The sequence below is a fragment of the Carcharodon carcharias genome, chromosome 15 (assembly GCF_017639515.1).
Source record: "Carcharodon carcharias isolate sCarCar2 chromosome 15, sCarCar2.pri, whole genome shotgun sequence".
NCBI classification, from domain to species: Eukaryota; Metazoa; Chordata; class Chondrichthyes; order Lamniformes; family Lamnidae; genus Carcharodon; species Carcharodon carcharias.
In genome coordinates this window covers 99,082,825-99,103,023 of record NC_054481.1, presented here as the reverse complement: position 1 = coordinate 99,103,023, position 20,199 = coordinate 99,082,825, and the positions used below count along the sequence as shown (strand labels likewise).

General features: G+C 44.2%; 1 protein-coding gene across 1 annotated transcript; it reads right to left on the bottom strand.

The window, feature by feature from the left end:
• Nucleotides 1-11,506: 11,506 nt before the first annotated feature.
• LOC121288431 (claudin-16-like) lies at nucleotides 11,507-20,199 on the bottom strand. The gene is made up of 5 exons (XM_041206963.1): nucleotides 20,089-20,199; nucleotides 19,769-19,904; nucleotides 16,248-16,412; nucleotides 13,408-13,472; nucleotides 11,507-11,740 (listed from the first exon to the last, which is right to left on the bottom strand). The coding sequence occupies exons 1-5, from the start codon at nucleotides 20,170-20,172 to the stop codon at nucleotides 11,507-11,509; spliced, it is 684 nt and encodes a 227-aa protein (XP_041062897.1). The 5' UTR covers nucleotides 20,173-20,199.

The window sequence follows — 20,199 nt, the reverse complement described above, 5'->3', positions numbered from 1 at the left end:
AAGCATCTCCTCTAGAACTGTGCACCAGAGTTTAACGCAACAGCTTCTCCTGTCCGTCAAAGGACATATTACACCCTTCAAAAAAGGTGAAAGGCTACATATTGCAGCTGGTTTTAATGGTTAATGCTTTCGAATTGTTGTTTTTGTGTCCACTGAATCACAAAGAGGAGGCACTGATGTAGTTTAGTTAAATGCAATCATCAAGTGCGATCACAAATTTCTATTTAGAGGAATAAATTGTTTTAATAAATCCTTTATGTGCAGTTGTGATGAAAAGCTTGATATCATGTGACAAAAAGAATAAAATGTACCTTTGGAAAGTGTGAGAGTTCGATACTTCAAACCTGTGTAGCGCCTGAAGTAAATTGTAAATGAATGAACAGCTAATTGCTCAATGGAATTTTAAGTAAGGTAATGAGGTGGAAATATCATGGAAACTGCTGCCCAAGGGGTAGAAAGGGTGGCTTGAACCTTGGTGCCCCTAACTCTCAAGGGCAAAGATTTGACTGTTCAGTAATCTGCATTGTTTGGAAAAGATTAATTTTAATCTTTTCTCCTAAAATACAAAAATGGGACAAAAAGCCAAAGTCTCAAGGTGGAGGATATAGTCAAGGTTGAAAAGAGTAGGGGGGTGATAAAGTAAATCTGAAAGTGGTAATTATATGATGCCAAACTCACCTTTTCAAAACTTGTCGACTTTCGAAGGAAGGAACAAACTAGGGAGATATAAAAGTTTTATGTTTCTTTTGAGTCACTGGGAAAAGATGAGTTAGCGTAGGTAACAGTATGATGAGATTTGATTTCAACATAGTGAAGGTATATTTCTGTGCCATTGGGTTCTTTGGACTTCTCAAGCTGAGAAAGAGAAGAAAAGGTTAATCAGGGAGTAGTGGTTGTGTTACACCAAGTTTGGATATCTATCCATTGTGTGTTAATCCAAGAGAAAATGTGTGTTGTCCAGGCAGAGGCTTCATCTCACCATCATTCTCTTCCTCAACTATCAGTCAACGGTTTCCCCCAATGGTTCAATGAGTAACTACACCACTTGATGTGATATTAAGCTACAGGTATCAGAAAGGTTCCAAGTCCAACCCACACTCAGTTGACACATTTCAGCCAACAATGGAAATCTCTCACAAACAAAAACAGAATTACCTGGAAAAACTCAGCAGGTCTGGCAGCATCGGCGGAGAAGAAAAGAGTTGACGTTTCGAGTCCTCATGACCCTTCGACAGAACTTGAGTTCGAGTCCAAGAAAGAGCTGAAATATAAGTTGGTTTAAAGTGTGTGTGTGGGGGGCGGAGAGATAGAGAAACAGTGAGGTCGGGGGGGGGGGGTGGGTGTGGTTATAGGGACAAACAAGCAGTGATAGAAGCAGATCATCAAAAGATGTCAACGACAATAGTACAATAGAACACATAGGTGTTAAAGTTAAAGTTGGTGATATTATCTAAACGAATGTGCTAATTAAGAATGGATGGTAGGGCACTCAAGGTATAGCTCTAGAGCTATACCTTGAGTGCCCTACCATCCATTCTTAATTAGCACATTCGTTTAGATAATATCACCAACTTTAACTTTAACACCTATGTGTTCTATTGTACTATTGTCGTTGACATCTTTTGATGATCTGCTTCTATCACTGCTTGTTTGTCCCTACAACCACGCCCCCCCCTCCACCTCTCTGTTTCTCTAACTCTCCGCCCCCCCACACACACACCTTAAACCAGCTTATATTTCATCTCTTTCCTGGACTCGAACTCAAGTTCTGTCGAAGGGTCATGAGGACTCGAAACGTCAACTCTTTTCTTCTCCGCCGATGCTGCCAGACCTGCTGAGTTTTTCCAGGTAATTCTGTTTTTGTTTTGGATTTCCAGCATCCGCAGTTTTTTTGTTTTTATCTCAATGGAAATCTCTCGTTTCCTTGAGACATTGAGAGAAAAATCAGCCAGAGTTCCTGTTTCTGACCCCTACCCATACTCCTACTGTAAAGTGCATGTGTATGTGAGAGACAGTGTTTGACTTTGTGGTCAAATACCTGAGGAACCTCATTGCCCTGGTGCACATGGTGATTGGAAGAGCCTGAGGAAGGTGATTGGCAAGGTGAAAACCTACCCCAGCATAATCCAAAAGCACCAAGAGTGGAGGGAAGGACACTGAGAAATCTGTTGTTTTCATGCCTGTGGCTGTCCTGTCGTGAGGTTTGTGGTTGATTCTGCAATCCCATGCTCCCAGTGGAGTGCAGCCTTGCATGCAACACATCTAAGGAAGCCTAGCATTCCCTGGAAGGGTTGGATCGTAAAACCAGCCCTTTAATTCCTTCCCAGCTGTAAGCAGTACATTTTTGCTTAGATGGCAATTGAACAACTATTATTTATCACAACGAAAATGAAAAATGCTGGAAATACTCAGCAGGTCTGGCAGCATCTGTGAAGAGAGAAACAGAGTTAATATTTCGAGTCCGTATAACCCTTCTTCAGAGCTGAAGAGAAGTGGAAATGTGATGAAATTTATACTGTTTAAGAGGGCTGGGGAAGGTGGAGCTGGATAGAAGGCCAGCGATAGGTGGGGACAAAGGAGAGATTGACAAAGATGTCATGAACTAAAGGACAAAGGGATTGTTAATGGTAGTGGTTAGTGCTAAGAAAAAGTGCTATTAGTGGCATAAAAGTAAGAAAGCAGAATGTAGCATAGTAGCAGAACAAGGGTAGCAATATGTGAAAGAACAATTTGGAACAAGTAACAGATGGCCCTGTGAAGGATGGGGTAGGGGGAGGAGGTGGTGGTGGGAAAAAAAGGATAGAAGATGGGATAAAAAAGGGGATAAAACTATGGATAAATGAATAAAAACAAAATAAGTGGATTAAAAATAAAAATGAATGTAGAAAAAAAGGGATTAAAAAAGGGGCGTGAGGATGGAAGAGAGAGTTCATGACCTGAAGTTGTTGAACTCAATGTTAAGTCCGAAAGGCTGTAAAGTGCTTAATCGGAAAATGAGGTGCTGTTTCTCCAGTCTGCGTTGGGCTGCACTGAAACATTGCAGCAGACCAAGGACGGACATGTGAGCATGAGAGCAGGATGATGTGTTGAAATGGCAAGCGACAGGAAGGTCTGGGTCATGCTTGTGGACAGACTGAAGGTGTTCTGCAAAGCAGACACTCAGTCTCCCTGATGTACATTCATTTTTATTTTTTATCCGCTTATTTTATTTTTATTCATTTATCCCTTAAACAGTATAAATTTCATCACATTTCCAATTCTCTTCAGCTCTGAAGAAGGGTCATGCAGATTCGAAACGTTAGCTCTTGTTTCTCTCTCCAAAGTGCTGTTAGACCTGCTGAGTTTTTCCAGCATTTTCTGTTTCTGCTTCAGATTTCCAACATCTGCAGTATTTTGCTTTTAACTATTATTTACCTCCTGGAGAAGAAGCCCTACATTGCTGGAGAATGCTTCAGACCAGAAAACTGACAGATTAATTTATAACAGGTTTCTGATTACTTCTTTTGCGAATGTCCTGCATCACATGTTTTCATGAAAATCCCTACTCCCTGAGTTTGCCTTTCGATTGAGGACCATGACTTAAAGAACTGTACAGTAAATGTAGGGTGATAGCAGGTTAACATCTACTTCATAAAATTTGGGACAAACCTGTTCCTTTATTGCAATGCTGTTCGGAATACAGCTCCAGAAGAATTGCACCTCTTGCTCCACATCATACCTGCTCCTGTCCCTGAGGGCCTACATTCCTGGCTCAAACTTGGCCATCCATTCACAGCAATAGTGATTGAAAGGAAGCTTCTTAGGAAGCTGTGCTATCCCACTGGTAACAAAAGAGACAGGATTCTCTTATGGCAATAGGGCCGGTAATTTTAATTTAACTATTGGTCCTGCTGATGATTTTTTTCCCTTCTTGGGAAAGCAATGGTGCCCCAAGTTGGACAGTTGAAGTCAAGAGCTCAATAAATCATAGGCTCAGACCTTAATCCCATCAGCATTTGGTACAAAGTTTTGCAGATTTCTTGTTGGGGAGCACCTCAGCCTTCCAGGAACACTGGGATTAGGATGGTCAATAGAAAGAAACCAAAGGAATGTCAGACAATATCCATAGACCATAGCTTGTGGGGGAAAAACATTGACCATTCCTCTTAACACATAGAATTTAGACATGAAAGTATCTCCCTTTAGCCGTGTTACAAACTGGTTCACCCATGTTCTTGTGAATCTGTCATTCACTTAGTAAGGTGAAAGAGGCCACTTCAAGAAGTAGAACAGACCAAAGCAGTGAATTACCTGTGGATTGGAAAATGAAATATTATTTTGAGTTTGTGTACTACACGTCTCCTGTACAGATAGATTTGGAATGTGATTATTGCAATATTTTTCAACGATGTGTACGTAACAGCCAAGATAGATTTTAAATATTAAGATTAAAGTTCAGGATTTCTGTCTGTTGTTTTGCTCAACATGTCTTCTAATGCATCAATGTTCACTTTGAAGCTATGGCGGCCAAAATGAAGTGTGTTATTGGAATGTGGTTTTACTGAACTTTCAGACTAATGAATGACACATTCCACTTCCCTGTTCCTTACAAACTTGCTCTCTCCTCATCAGACCATGAGGTTCACTCTTACTTGTGTATGGTTCCACAGGGACCTAAATGGTAAACCTAGACTTTGAAGATATTTGTCCTTGCAGCCGTGCCATTCTCTTCTTGCCTTGTGTCCATCCATGCACACCTTCAAGCAGGGGTCACCAGACGCCCACCAGGAGTGGGGACACTGGATGATTTTCCCTCTCCATTGGATGCTAATGTCAGTGGGAGGCCTCCCCCTACTGAGATATGCAGCACAGTGCTGAATGTGAACCTGAGATGTTAGCTTAGGGTGAAAACAGCCCATGCATTTACCCACTAGGCCCCCAGTGGGCACTCTGTTAATTACTAACAAGCATTGTGGAGGCAAGGCATTTTTAAAGATATAACCACTGCATAAATGGTCTCCCTTTCAAAGTGCATCCATTCCACTTACACTCAAGTGTCATTCATGCTCATATCAATTAATTTGGATTGAACAGACTATTCTAATCAGTGGCTCAACTAAAGATGATCCCTCCGAATAAGAATTCTTTCAGTTCCACATGTAACACATTAGTTTATCAGTGATAGTAGAGCCATTGTGATGAAGCTTCTGTTTCAAATTCAGCTAATTCTTTTGTGTTATACTGTCGTCTGTGGAAATTGGCTGATTTCAGTTAGCGCAGCACTAGAACAGCCCACAGTGCCACTGGCCTAAGGACGGGAAGGAGGGAAGACCCACTCCTTGCTGTGTAGTGCAATCCTGTGGCCAGCTGGTGGGGATGTGAACATACAGAATGGCTATAAAAACAAAAAAACTGCGGATGCTGGAAATCCAAAACAAAAACAGAATTACCTGGAAAAACTCAGCAGGTCTGGCAGCATCGGCGGAGAAGAAAAGAGTTGACGTTTCGAGTCCTCATGACCCTTCGACAACTTGAGTTCGAGTCCAAGAAAGAGTTGAAATTTAAGCTGGTTTAAGGTGTGTGTGTGGGGGGCGGAGAGATAGAGAGAGAGAGAGGTGGAGGGGGGGGGGGGGTGTGGTTGTGGGGACAAACAAGCAGTGATAGAAGCAAAACAAAAACAGAATTACCTGGAAAAACTCAGCAGGTCTGGCAGCATCGGCAGAGAAGTAAAGAGTTGACGTTTCGAGTCCTCATGACCCTTCGACAGAACTTGAGTTCGAGTCCAGGAAAGAGATGAAATATAAGGTGGTTTAAGGTGTGTGTGTGGGGGGCGGAGAGATAGAGAGACAGAGAGGTGGAGGGGGGGGTGTGGTTGTAGGGACAAACAAGCAGTGATAGAAGCAGATCATCAAAAGATGTCAACGACAATAGTACAATAGAACACATAGGTGTTAAAGTTAAAGTTGGTGATATTATCTAAACGAATGTGCTAATTAAGAATGGATGGTAGGGCACTCAAGGTATAGCTCTAGTGGGGTTTTTTTTATAATGGAAATAGGTGGGAAAAGGAAAATCTTTATAATTTATTGGAAAAAAAAAAGGAAGGGGGAAACAGAAAGGGGGTGGGGATGGGGGAGGGAGCTCACGACCTAAAGTTGTTGAATTCAATATTCAGTCCGGAAGGCTGTAAAGTCCCTAGTCGGAAGATGAGGTGTTGTTCCTCCAGTTTACGTTGGGCTTCACTGGAACAATGCAGCAAGCCAAGGACAGACATGTGGGCAAGAGAGCAGGGTGGAGTGTTAAAATGGCAAGCGACAGGGAGGTTTGGGTCATTCTTGTGGACAGACCGCAGGTGTTCTGCAAAGTGGTCGCCCAGTTTACGTTTGGTCTCTCCAATGTAGAGGAGACCACATTGGGAGCAACGAATGCAGTAGACTAAGTTGGGGGAAATGCAAGTGAAATGCTGCTTCACTTGAAAGGAGTGTTTGGGTCCTTGGACAGTGAGGAGAGAGGAAGTGAAGGGGCAGGTGTTGCATCTTTTGCGTGGGCATGGGGTGGTGCCATAGGAGGGGGTTGAGGAGTAGGGGGTGATGGAGGAGTGGACCAAGGTGTCCTGGAGGGAGCGATCCCTACGGAATGCCGATAAGGGGGGTGAAGGGAAGATGTGTTTGGTGGTGGCATCATGCTGGAGTTGGCGGAAATGGCGGAGGATGATCCTTTGAATGCGGAGGCTGGTGGGGTGATAAGTGAGGACAAGGGGGACTCTATCATGTTTCTGGGAGGGAGGAGAAGGCGTGAGGGCGGATGCGCGGGAGATGGGCCGGACATGGTTGAGGGCCCTGTCAACGACCGTGGGTGGAAAACCTCGGTTAAGGAAGAAGGAGGACATGTCAGAGGAACTGTTTTTGAATGTAGCATCATCGGAACAGATGCGACGGAGGCGAAGGAACTGAGAGAATGGGATGGAGTCCTTACAGGAAGCGGGGTGTGAGGAGCTGTAGTCGAGATAGCTGTGGGGGTCGGTGGGTTTGTAATGGATATTGGTGGACAGTCTATCACCAGAGATTGAGACAGAGAGGTCAAGGAAGGGAAGGGAAGTGTCAGAGATGGACCACGTGAAAATGATGGAGGGGTGGAGATTGGAAGCAAAATTAATAAATTTTTCCAAGTCCTGACGAGAGCATGAAGCGGCACCGAAGTAATCATCGATGTACCGGAGAAAGAGTTGTGGAAGGGGGCCGGAGTAGGACTGCAACAAGGAATGTTCCACATACCCCATAAAGAGACAGGCATAGCTGGGGCCCTTAACCGAGGTTTTCCACCCACGGTCGTTGACAGGGCCCTCAACCGTGTCCGGCCCATCTCCCGCGCATCCGCCCTCACGCCTTCTCCTCCCTCCCAGAAACATGATAGGGTCCCCCTTGTCCTCACTTATCACCCCACCAGCCTCCGCATTCAAAGGATCATCCTCCGCCATTTCCGCCAACTCCAGCATGATGCCACCACCAAACACATCTTCCCTTCACCCCCCTTATTGGCATTCCGTAGGGATCGCTCCCTCCAGGACACCCTGGTCCACTCCTCCATCACCCCCTACTCCTCAACCCCCTCCTATGGCACCACCCCATGCCCACGCAAAAGATGCAACACCTGCCCCTTCACTTCCTCTCTCCTCACTGTCCAAGGACCCAAACACTCCTTTCAAGTGAAGCAGCATTTCACTTGCATTTCCCCCAACTTAGTCTACTGCATTCGTTGCTCCCAATGTGGTCTCCTCTACATTGGAGAGACCAAACGTAAACTGGGCGACCACTTTGCAGAACACCTGCGGTCTGTCCACAAGAATGACCCAAACCTCCCTGTTGCTTGCCATTTTAACACTCCACCCTGCTCTCTTGCCCACGTCTGTCCTTGGCTTGCTGCATTGTTCCAGTGAAGCCCAACGCAAACTGGAGGAACAACACCTCATCTTCCGACTAGGGACTTTACAGCCTTCCGGACTGAATATTGAATTCAACAACTTTAGGTCGTGAGCTCCCTCCCGCATCCCCACCCCCTTTCTGTTTCCCCCTTCCTTTTTTTTCCAATAAATTATAAAGATTTTCCTTTTCCCACCTATTTCCATTAAAAAAAAACCCCCCACTAGAGCTATACCTTGAGTGCCCTACCATCCATTCTTAATTAGCACATTCGTTTAGATAATATCACCAACTTTAACTTTAACACCTATGTGTTCTATTGTACTATTGTCGTTGACATCTTTTGATGATCTGCTTCTATCACTGCTTGTTTGTCCCTACAACCACACCCCCCCCCTCCACCTCTCTCTCTCTCTATCTCTCCGCCCCCCACACACACACCTTAAACCAGCTTATATTTCATCTCTTTCTTGGACTCGAACTCAAGTTCTGTCGAAGGGTCATGAGGACTCGAAACGTCAACTATTTTCTTCTCCGCCGATGCTGCCAGACCTGCTGAGTTTTTCCAGGTAATTCTGTTTTTGTTTTTGTTTTTTATACAGAATGGCTATTTGGCTTGGGTGTAGAGGGCTGCTTGCTCCCTCCCGAACCACCACCTTGTAAACAGGAGAGTAAAAAATGAATATAAACAGAAAAATAAGAGTATTATAACTGATTTTTAAATTGAGTCCTAATGGCAACACTCAATTATTCAAATAACTAAATGGGAAGGACTTAAGATTGCTGCTTCCATGGGCATTTAATACTCTTGATTCAAATTCTGTTCTGTGTTGTTTCAATGAAGCTGATAACCCCCATTTAAACATCCTGGGGGATGGGCCAGGGAGTGGGGGTTACCCTTGGCCAGAAACTGATCTGGACTAGCCATATAAATGCTGTGGCTACAAAGGCTAGGTCAAAGGCTAGGAATCCTGCAACGAGTAACCCATCTCCTGACTCCCCAGAGCCTGACCACCATCTACAAGGCACAAGTCAGGAGTATGATTAAATATTCTCCACTTGCATGGATGAGTGCAGCTCCCACAACACTCAAGAAGCTTGATGCCATCCAGTACAAAGCAGCCCTCTTGACCGGAACGCCATCCACCACCTTAAACATTCACTCCCTCCACCACTGACGCACAGTGGCAGCAGGGTGTACAATCTACAAGATGCACTGCAGCAACTCACCAAGGCTCCTTTAAAGGGGCCTTCCAAACCTGTGACTTCTACCATCTAGAAGGACAAGGGCAGCAGGTGCATGGGGACATTAGGGTGAATAAGAAGAAACTGTTTCTGGTGACAGTTGGTGTGATTGACTAAAGGGCACAGATTTAAGGTGATTGGTGAAAGAACCAGAGGTGAAATGAGGAAAATGTTTTTTCACACAATAAATTGTTATAATCTGAAATGCTTGAAAGGATGGTGGAAGGAGATTGAATAGTAACATTCACAAGAGAATTGGATAAATACGTGCTGGGAAATAATTTACAGAGCAGGGGAGGGGTATTAATTGGATAAGTCTACCTAAGAGCTGGGAGAAACGTAAGGGGCTGAATTGTCTCCTTTGGGCTGCATCTTTCCATGGTTATATGCAAACAAGCTATTTTTAAATTATTTTCCAAGAGTCTACATGAAGGTAAATATTTTGTGAAATCATAGGAAGAGGGTCAGGCCATTTAGCCCTTTGAGCTTGTTCCACCAATCAATTAGATCATAGCTGGCTCTACTTCAATTCCATCTACTTGCTGTGGCTCCATAATCCTTAATACCCTTACCCAATATTAAGTTTTGAAATTTTGAATTGAATTTTCAGACCCAGCAGCCTTTTTGAGGAAAGAATTCCAAATTTCCACTCCCTGTTGTGTGAAGAAGTACTTCCTGAGGTCGTCCCTGAGTGGTCTAGTTCTAAATTTAAGATTATGCCGAAGTTCCCACCAGAGGAGAGTTTCTCTCTATCTACCCGATCAACTCCTTTTAAACAGCTAAATAAGGACACACCTTAATCTTCTATTCTCAAAGGAGCAGCAGCCTAATCTATGCAATTTCTCATAACAATTTAATGTTTCTAGCCCCAGCTCAGGAGAGTTAATTAGTGCTTTAGATTTTGGAGAATTTTGTGTTTGGGGAACGAGAAACACATTTAAGGTTGAGGCAATTCATTTGATCTTAAGGTACACTCGGAATGCTGTTAGGGAGGGAGTTCCAGGATTTTGACCCAGTGATGATGAAAGAATGGTGAAGGACCAGTGAAGGAACAGATGGTGTGTGACTGGCAGGTGCAGATGTTCCCATGCACCTGCTGCCCTTGTCCTTCTACAGGTGGAGACCTCATGGGTTTGGGAGGTGCAGACAAAGAAGCCTTGGAGAGTTATCATCTTGTAGATGGTATGCACTGTGGCCACTGTCCAGCAATGGTGGAGAAAGTGAATAGTTGAGGTATTGGATAGGGTATCAAGTGAACTGCCTTGCCTGGATAATACAAAGCTTCTTGAGTGTTGTGGGAGCTGCGCTCATCCAGGCAAATTGAGAGTATTCCATCACATGCCCGACTTGTGCCTTGGTGGACAGACTTTGGGGAGTCAGGAGGTGAGTTACTCTCTGCAGAATTCCCAGCCTCTGACCTGCTCTTATAGCCACAGTATTCATATGACTGGCTCAATTCAGTTTCTGGTCAATGGTAACCCCCTGCCAGGATGTTGATAGTAGGGGACAATCATCAATGGTAATGCTATTGAATATCATGGTTAAATTCTCTGTTGTTGGAGGTGGTCATTGGTTGACACTTATGTGGCACAAATGTTAATTGTCATTTATCAGCCCAAGCCTATATGTTGTTGAGGTCTTGCTGCATGCAGGCACACACTGCTTCATTATCCGAGAAGTTGCAAATGGAACTGAACACTGTGTACTTCATCAGCAAACATCCTCATTTATGACCTCAAGATGGAGAGAACTACACTACTGAAGCAGCCTAAGATGGTTGGGCCTCGGACACTACCCTGAGGAATTCCTGAAGCAATGTCCCAGAGCTGAGCTGATTGTGATAGGTATGACTCCAACTAGTGGATATTTTTTCCTGATCCCCACTGACTTCAATTTTATTAGGGCTCCTTGATGCCACAATCAGCTGAATACTGCCTTGATGTCAAAGGCCTTTTTAATCAGTGTGCTAAAATAATAACTTTCATGATTGGCTCTCTGTATTTCAGCATGGCTGTCCAGGTGCAATGCTGCATGCATATAAATTATGTTTTCATACAGAACCAAAAAACTAGAAGACAAATGACATGTAGCATGATCCACAATTATTTAATACTATATATTCTTCCAGGTTACAGAACTGTACTCAGGAATTTGGTTAGTCACACCAGTTATTTTATTAAGGAAATGCACATATACTAAAACTGGTTTGTTTTCAGATTGGAGAGTCAAAGGTGCAATATGATAATAGATTGCTAAATGAACTTCACTAAGCTATTTCTTAACCAATAGTCAGATTAACACAAGTTCCACATTATAGAGCAGGCAGTGAGACGATGTAAAGTTCAGGCTTGTTGAACCTATTTTTAAACGTATGTCTTTCCGATGTCGGGGCAGGATGCTGGCAAGGCATTTCTGTACTGCTCAGTTAGAAACAGAAATGCTGGGTTTCTCTTTTTCCTCTCGCTGGATTGATTGATTCTGGCGCAGTGTGTTGACACAAGCAGTACTCCAGCCAGGCACATGCACAATACTCCAGTAGAGGCCAGCCAGTAGGAGTACGCCAGCTCATATGTGATTCCAGGCACCCCGAAGCTAACCTGCAAAAGGGGTGCAGCGTAAAGGTTGGCAGCAACTCCTCCATCACCTTAGTTCTTTGATCAGTGCCATACAAACTGACAGACTTTTAAAATGTTTTGAGGGCACAGAATAAAAGTCAGCAAACAAAAGCACTTGCGATTTGGCTGCTGTTTCACAATAATCAAACACATGAAGCCAGGAGCTTTGTGTTTCAGCACCTTCAAAATGAGAACAGTAGCTGTTTAAACAATTAACATATCAAATTCTGATGAAAGATCACAGACCTGAAACGTTAACTGTTTCTCTCTCCACAGATGCTTTCTGACCTGCTGAGCATTTCCAGCATTTTCTTTTTTTATTTCAGGTTTCCAGCATCTGCAGTATTTTGCTTTTACATAAAACTCTCAATTATCCAATTGGAACAGGTTAGGACACCAATTTATACCTGCATGGACTCCTGCACCTTACAGAAACAGTTAACAGAAATCGGAATTTGCCCGGTAACACTGTGGCCGGCCAGGAATAAACATGGCAATCGATAAGTGAACGCAAAAAAAAATGCTTCTGTTTTCATCATAATGAACAAGGAGAAACTTAAAGGAGTACTGTCAGCTGATAGCTTGTCAAGGCTGATTGTGCAATCAGAGTGGACTAAAGTTGCATTTGTCTTGGTGGTGAATCATCCTGAGCTAGTCCGGCAACTGAGCTGGACCAGGCTCCTCCTCTGCAGTGGCTATATACCCATTTAGCCCCATACAACAATAAAGCAAAATGGGTTTGAGCAGTTTCCATCCAGTTGCCAATGGACACAAAATTATAGAACAAGACTGCCCATCCATGGTGGTGTAGTGGCAATGTCACTGGACTAGGTAACCTAGAGGCCCAAGCTAATGCTCTGGGGACACAAGTTCAAATCCCATTTGAACTTCGTTAGTAAATCTGGAATATAAAGCTATAAAACCCATCTGGTTCACTGAAATCTGCCATCCTTGCTTGGCCTACGTGTGACTCCAGACCCATAGCAATATTGCCCTCTGCAATGACCTAGCAAACCACTCAGTTCAAGGGCAATTAGGGATGGGCAATAAATGCTGGCCTTGCCAGTGACACCCATATCCCATGAAAGAATAAAGAAAAAAAAAACTAACACTAGTCTTAAAAGAAACTGTAAGGAAAATACACACTGGGATGCTGAACGAATGCTGCCTGAAAGGCACTCGAGGTACATTATTGGGACAGTGTAGATGAATCTTTCTCTGTATCTAGGTTGACCTGGCACAAAAGGTTAAACTCACCAATCCTGCACAAAGTGGACCAGCTTGCAGGGTCACAGAATCAGCCCTATCTCTTTCCCATGATTCACTCAAGCATCGCTGCTGGGAATTTGCCTGCAAGAGTGTTGAAATACCTGATGCCTCTCAGAGTATGTTGGCGCATATAAGATGACTGCATTCTGCACGTCATCTTTGCCCTCTCTATAAACAAACCTGGATGCAGGCTAGTCAAACGCTTCTTTCTTTAAATAGCTCTCCTATTCCCTAAGTCAAATTTTACGCATTCACAACTTTATACATGAATGGTGGTACCTTGAAACAATCCTTTGCATAGACACACTTGGCATATTGACAACAATCACCCATCACCGCCAGCACAGGATGGCTTCTAGGTAATTTTTTTCAAAACTTACCTCAAACTTGTACTTAATGACAGTCTCAGCTGCATACCAAGTCAAGCCAATGCCACCTGTAATTCCTATTTAGAAGGAAAATGAAAGCTGTACATTAAAAAAATCTAATGAAATATTATTTTACTATCAGGCTTTATAACACATCAGGCAGTATTTAATGCCTTCCCCCATGGTGAGTTTGGTGGTGGGAGGCATTTACTTGGGCAGGAGGATGAAGAGTTGGCACCCGGTCACCTTCCCTCCTCTGGCCCGATTAAGAATGTGGTGGGAAGGCCTATATATGGCCTTCCACTCCACTGCCAATTGAGGCCTTGCAATTAATGCTCACTTAAGGACCTCATCCCACCATCACTGGTATGCACCCACCGATGGGCAGGGGCTGGCCATGCAGGAAGACCAAAAAGTTAATCCTGCTGAGGCTTCTTGTGGGCTTCTCAGGTTTGGGAGTTGGGGGGGTGGGGAGGGTGTCCCTCATTCAGAGCCATTCAGTGCCTGATTGAGGGACCCCTTATCACCCTGCCCACGCTGCCGACCCAGTTCCCCACTCCCTCTCCTGCCATCACTCACTTGTGGCGTGGAAACCTTGGTAATCCCGGGCCCCAGTAGGTGTAGTATCAGCAGCAGCCGTCACCTTTCAGTGCTACTGATTGGCCGGCAGCTCCCGGGGGTTGTGGGGAGGAGGGACTTCTGCCTCTGGAGTCCTTGATCCTGGGGAAGGCCCGCTGCTGCCCAGTTAAATCTCTGATTGGCACTTCATTCAGCAGGCCTTCCTGAAAGGAGGGAATGCGAGGCTCTCCAGCAGGCAGGCAAGGCCCCTGTGGCCAGTAAATACCACCTATCCATTTCTCCCATTCAATTTTCTCCCTTTGCCTGCTGAAGGGATTCACCTAAGCTGCGATGTGGTTCAATGGGCGTCAGATATTCTCCATTATCTCACACATTCACCTGCCAATCTGGGCAGTGAGTGTCTACCAGTGATTGAACATGGTAATTCCCTGGTGTGGGTTAGTCAGCATCTGGGGAGGTGGGATGACCAGTTAGATTATTTGTCAGAACACATTTCTGTGATATAACTTGAGCTGGAGGAGTTTCTCTTTTTGTGACTTTGGACCTACTCTGTATTTCCAGCAATTTTTTGCAGTGTGACTACAATTCAAAAGTACTTCAAGCATTTTTGAATGTCCTGAGGTTGTGAAAAGCATTTATATAAATGGAAGTCATTCTGTGCTCATTTTACACGGTTTCCCTTTTCATTTTCTTGTGTGCATCTTTCCAAAGCTTTTTTGTCATCTTAGCTTTTAGCACTCTTTTCTGTTTTTGATACACTTGAATCCCTGATGCCAGCTGGCCAAGCACCAGAAGTAATCATGCATGTGCCCTCAGCCCATACTGGATCCACCAGCACGTGCGCGGTTTCTCCCACCACTGACATCATTGGTATGCGCCTGTCTGCCAGTGCCAGTGGCGGAATGGATAGCCTGCGCTATCCATTTCGCCACTGGCCTGTGCCTTTGCCACCTCTCACTTGCTGCCCCTCTCTTGGGCCCACCTCTCACTCGCAGAACCTCTCCTGAGCCCTCACCACCTCTCACTCGCTGCCCCTCTCCTGAGCCCTTGCCACCTCTCACTCGCTGAACCTCTCCTGAGTCCACACCACCTCTCGGTCGCTGCTCCTCTCCTGGGCCCTCACCACCTCTCACTCGCTGCCCCTCTCCTGGGTCCTCACCAGCTCTCACTCGCTGCCCCTCTCCTGAGCCCTCACCACCTCTTGCTAGCTGCTCCTCTCCTGAGCCCTTGCCACCTCTCACTCGCTGAACCTCTCCTGAGTCCTCACCACCTCTCGGTCGCTGCTCCTCTCCTGGGCCCTCTCACTCGCTGCCCCTCTCCTGGGTCCTCACCACCTCTCACTCGCTGCCCCTCTCCTGAGCCCTTGCCACCTCTCACTCGCTGCCCCTCTCCTGAGCCCTTGCCACCTCTCACTTGCTGCCCCTCTCCTGAACCCTCAGCATCTCTCGCTAGCTGCTCCTCTCCTGAGACCTCACCAACCCCCCGCCCGAGCCCTCACCTCCCCTCTTCTGAGCTCCCATCATCTCCCTCCACTCAATCCGCTGCTTGTTGCTCATCGCCTCTCTCCCAAGCCTTCTCTCGAGGCCTTGCTGCTCCTCTTCTAAACCCTCGCTGTCCCAGTCTTGCACTTATAGCACTAGTTAGAAACATTATCCCATCTCAATCCCCAGAAAAGATACAGCATGGGGTAGATATCCAGTAAAGCAGCACAGCATCTGTCTAAATTGTCAAAATACCTGCCAGCCTCCCATCAGATCAAAAATTGCTACTTTCTGGAGCATTACAGTCACACTTTGAAAAGGTTCTCTCAGGATCCTTCATAATCTCATGCAATAATTAACTGATACTCATTCTGTGTAAATATTACCATTTTATTGAAAATAGACAAATGTATTTTTTAGGGAAGTGGATATAGCATTGTTTGCAGTTTTCAGTTCAAGGTGTCATGTTTTTCCCGCTGAGTTTGGTCTGCTCGCTCTTTGACATAGTCAGCTACCTGGGACATCGCTGATAGACTTTTTGATATTGTTTCATTGCCTCACTCTCTATCAAGCTCAGGATTTAAATGAACAGTTTGCGGTCACGCAACCCATTGACTCCCTTCCTGCGATTGTTGTTTCTTCCCTATCTATACTCAATGGTGGCAAAGTTACCTGCTCAAGCTGTTGCGGTTCTCTTTGTAGACCAGTTTTGTACTGAGTACATGACTATTAATAGCAGGTTTGCTATTTCGTCACTTAAAAGTCAACCATTGTGCATTTAATTAACTCTACCTCCAAAGATGAAGATGGCTCCAGCGCAGATATTCAGTTTGTCTTTCTCTGTCCCACCATCACTTATAAACTTGGTACATTTCATCCCACCAATGAGCACAAGTGAGGCCACAATGCAGGCAACACTGGTAACAATTACCAAGGCCCGGGTAATCACCAGATCAGCTAGTGTAATCAAACAGAAGGCAATCAGTCTGTTGCAAACACAGAATGTAGTAACCCATCTTCTACAGATCCCCTTTATTCAGCCAATTTGCACAATGGACCACAATAGACAGGGTGACAAAGTCTGCCAAATTCAACAGGGGACTAGTTCACAAGAACTTAAGTGCTTACCCTCCTGCCTTGAGGCTGCATCTCACAGTCCCGCCAAATGGACATTTGAATGGCTTGTTGCATTTTATGGCCCTGCCCCCACTGTAAAATTCCACTCAAAGTCTGTGCCTGCACATCATGACATTCTGGACCATTCCCCAAGCCACAGAAAGGGCGGAACAGTGATCCTTGTACCATTAGGTTTAGACTGGCCATGGAAAAGTACAAAGAACAATCCAGAGTAAGAACAATTAACTTGGGGAAAGGTGACTTCGAAGGGGTAAGAACAGAGCTGGGGCCGAATAAATTGGAGTCAAAGGTTGGCAGGAAACGAGATAGCTGAACAATGTGCTACCCTCAAAGAAGAGATAGTTTGGGCACAATCAAGTTATATTCCCGTGAAATGGAAAAGATAGGGCAAACAAATCCAGAGCTCTTTGGATGAGATAGAAGTTAAGATACAGAAGAAAAAGTGTGCTTATGACAGATGTTAGGTAGAAAATACAATTGGGAACCAGGCTGAATATAGAAGGTTCAGAAGGGAGGTGAAAACGCAAATAAGAGAAGCAAAGAGGGTGTATGAAAAGACACTGGTAGCCAACATAAAAGGGAATCCCAAGTCTTTTATAGGCATATAAATAGGAAAAGGGTGATAAAAGGAGGAGTAGGGCCAATCAGGGACCAAAGAGGAGATTTACGCATGGAAGCAGGGGCATGGCTGAGCTGTTAAATGAATACTTTGCATCTGTCTTTACCAAGGAAGAAGCTGCTACCCAGACTATGGTGAAAGGGGAGATAATTCAGACACTAGAAGGGTTTAAAATTGATAAGGATGTGGTATTAGATAGGCTGTCTGTATTAAAAGTTGATAAGACACCAGGATCAGATGAGATGCATCCAAAGATGCTGAAGGAAGTGAGAGTGGAAATTGTAGAAGCATTGGCCATAATTTTCAGCCTTCTTTCGACTGAAGGGATGGTGCCAGAGGACTGGGGAATTGCAAATCTATGTTCAAAGAAAAGATATAAAAATAATCTCAGTAACTACAGGCCAGTCAATTTAATTTCAGCTTATATTTCAACTCTTTCTTGGACTCGAACTCAAGTTCTGTCGAAGGGTCATGAGGACTCGAAACGTCAACTCTTTTCTTCTCCGCCGATGCTGCCAGACCTGCTGAGTTTTTCCAGGTAATTCTGTTTTTGAATTTAATTTCAGTGTTGGAGAAACTTCTAGAAACAATAACGCGGGACAAAATTAATAGTCACATGGACAAATATGGGCTAATTAAGGAAAGCCAGCATGGATTTCTTAAGGGAAAACTCTGTTAAACTAACTTGGTGGAGTCTCCTGATGAGGTAATAGAGGAGGGTTGATGAGGGCGATGCAGTTGATGTGATGTACATGGATTTCCAAAGGCATTTGATACAGTGCTGCACTAGGCATATAAATAGACTTGTGAGCAAAGTTATAGCTCATGGAACAAAATGGAGATTAGCAACATGGATACAAAATTGGATGAGTGACAGGAAACAGAGTAGTAGTTAATGGATGTTTTTCGAACTGAAGGAAGGTTTGTAGTGGTGTTCCCAGAGGGTCAGATTTAGGACCCTTGCTTTTCCTGATATATACAAATGACCTAGTCCTTGATGTACAGGGCACAATTTCAAAGGTAATGGATGGTATTACCTGGAAGCATTGTGAACTGTGAAAAGGATAGCGTAGAACTTCAAAAGGACATAGACAAATTGATAGAATGGGCAAACAGGTGGAAGATGAAGTTTAATGCAGAGAAAAGTGAAGTGATTTATTTTGGTAGGAAGAACAGGGAAAGATAATATAAAACAAAGGGTGTAACTCTAAAGTGGGTGATAAGGTAAAAAGACAGGGGAACATGTTGAGACATGTCCGCTTCAGTTAACACTGGGTCTCATGTGCTCAGATTTCGAGTCCTCCAGTGAGGAGGAGATTGAGAGAGGGAGACAGGTGGAGCAACAGGGGCTACAACACCCAGAAGACCAATAGGCTCAGAGGATGGAAGGGGATGCAGAAGAGGAGAGCACAAAGGGCCACGTAACCAGGAACATGGCCACAGTAGGTGCTGCCCTTCTTCAAGCTGTAGTCATTATTTCAATGATTCCCTTATTTGGCCTGTCTTTCAGTCCCCTCGACGTTTGAGGCCTTTGATCTGAGTACTGCCCGCCCTTTAACCATAGCACCTCCATTTCAGCACTTCCTCCAGTCTAGTGAACGGATTTACAGCGCGACATCAGGACTCCCTGTAAAATGATAAAATTCAGCCCAAAAAGAGAAAGAGAGAGAGAATTTTTATTAAAACACCAGGTCCAACAGCTGGAAAAAAATAAGAACATAAGAAATAGCAGCAGGGGCAGGCTATTCAGAGTAATAGGGGCTTCCTCCACAACTTCTCCAACCAAGATGATGGGTGCATGCCATTTTGCTCCCAGGCCTGTTTACCACTTCAAAAAGGCCAGTAGTGGTTAAATACAACTTTAACCACTAAATGATACTTCTTGTAAATAAATAAATACAATATATTTGAACAACAGATAAAGTTGGAAAGGCTTTGTACAGCCGGGCTGGCTGTACAATAAATGGAACTCTTAATCCCAGGATCATGGTCTCGAGCCCCCACATTGGCTGATGATTTTTTTTCTCTTAAATATTTATTTTATTGATTTACCGATGGCGAAACTCCACATTTAAGCGCACCAATTGATTTCTGGGGAAAATCTATCTACTTCTTGTATTCATTGGAAAAGCCATTTGAAGCTATTTGAACGGACATCAAAATGATTGCTGTCTGAGTAGTTGTCCTTTTTTTCAGTGTTGTTGAAAAGGAGAAAGTTTGAAAGACGTCAGTTTGCAAGAGGGATGCATAATTCAACGACAGAAAGCAGAGCTGCATTTAAAAGTATCTCACTTTAAACAGTCACAGATTGACACTGACACTGCATCTACAGTGGTCCACCCTAATGTTGCAAAAATAAATGCAGCCTGACTCTTGTTTCCAAATGTGGGTACACAAGAACAGAAAGATTAGGAACAGGAGCGGGCCATTTGTCCCATCTAGCCTGCTCCGAACATTTTAAGTGAAATCCTACCATCCACACCCCCCACAACTGAGCTGAAGGGCCAACTTCCATAGTACAGGGCACAAACAAAGTTAGACAGAGCAGATGACCTACTGGGAAGATGTCCCAGAAATGAGTTTGGCATATCACAGGTCCAGTAAGCTGCTACGATGTCATAGACGCATTCACCCCACAGCCCTCGACAGCGGAAACTTAAACCGACAGAAGAATGCGGATCCTTTGCATCGCTCTGGGGGAAAAAAATAACATGAATTCAGGAATAATGTGGCTTCAATTTTTGCATAGGTGCTTCATAAATCCCATGAAACCCACTTATTAATTTGGTAAATTGACAGCTTATCTTTATATAATTTACATCACTTCTAAAGTAGCAGTTTACAAGAGGAGTGAAGTGACAAATTTTACTTCTCAACTTTGAACTCTTTGACCTTTTTATTCCTCCTTTTTTGAAAAACTATTCTGTATCCAGAGGTCGGTAAATCATTTTCAATGTTCATCTTCTAAAAGCTCTGAGAAGCCCTGAG

Bases quoted from the DNA above. Each gene is read 5' to 3' on its own strand.
- LOC121288431 (XM_041206963.1), bottom strand. From the start codon at position 20,172: ATGAACATTGAAAATGATTTACCGACCTCTGGATACAGAATAGTTTTT. The intron at 19,905-20,088 runs GTTGAGAAGTAA...TTTTTCCCCCAG, and splicing joins AAAAGGTCAAAGAGTTCAAA to AGCGATGCAAAGGATCCGCA. The intron at 13,473-16,247 runs GTAGAGTTAATT...CCTTCTAAATAG, and splicing joins AGCCATCTTCATCTTTGGAG to GAATTACAGGTGGCATTGGC.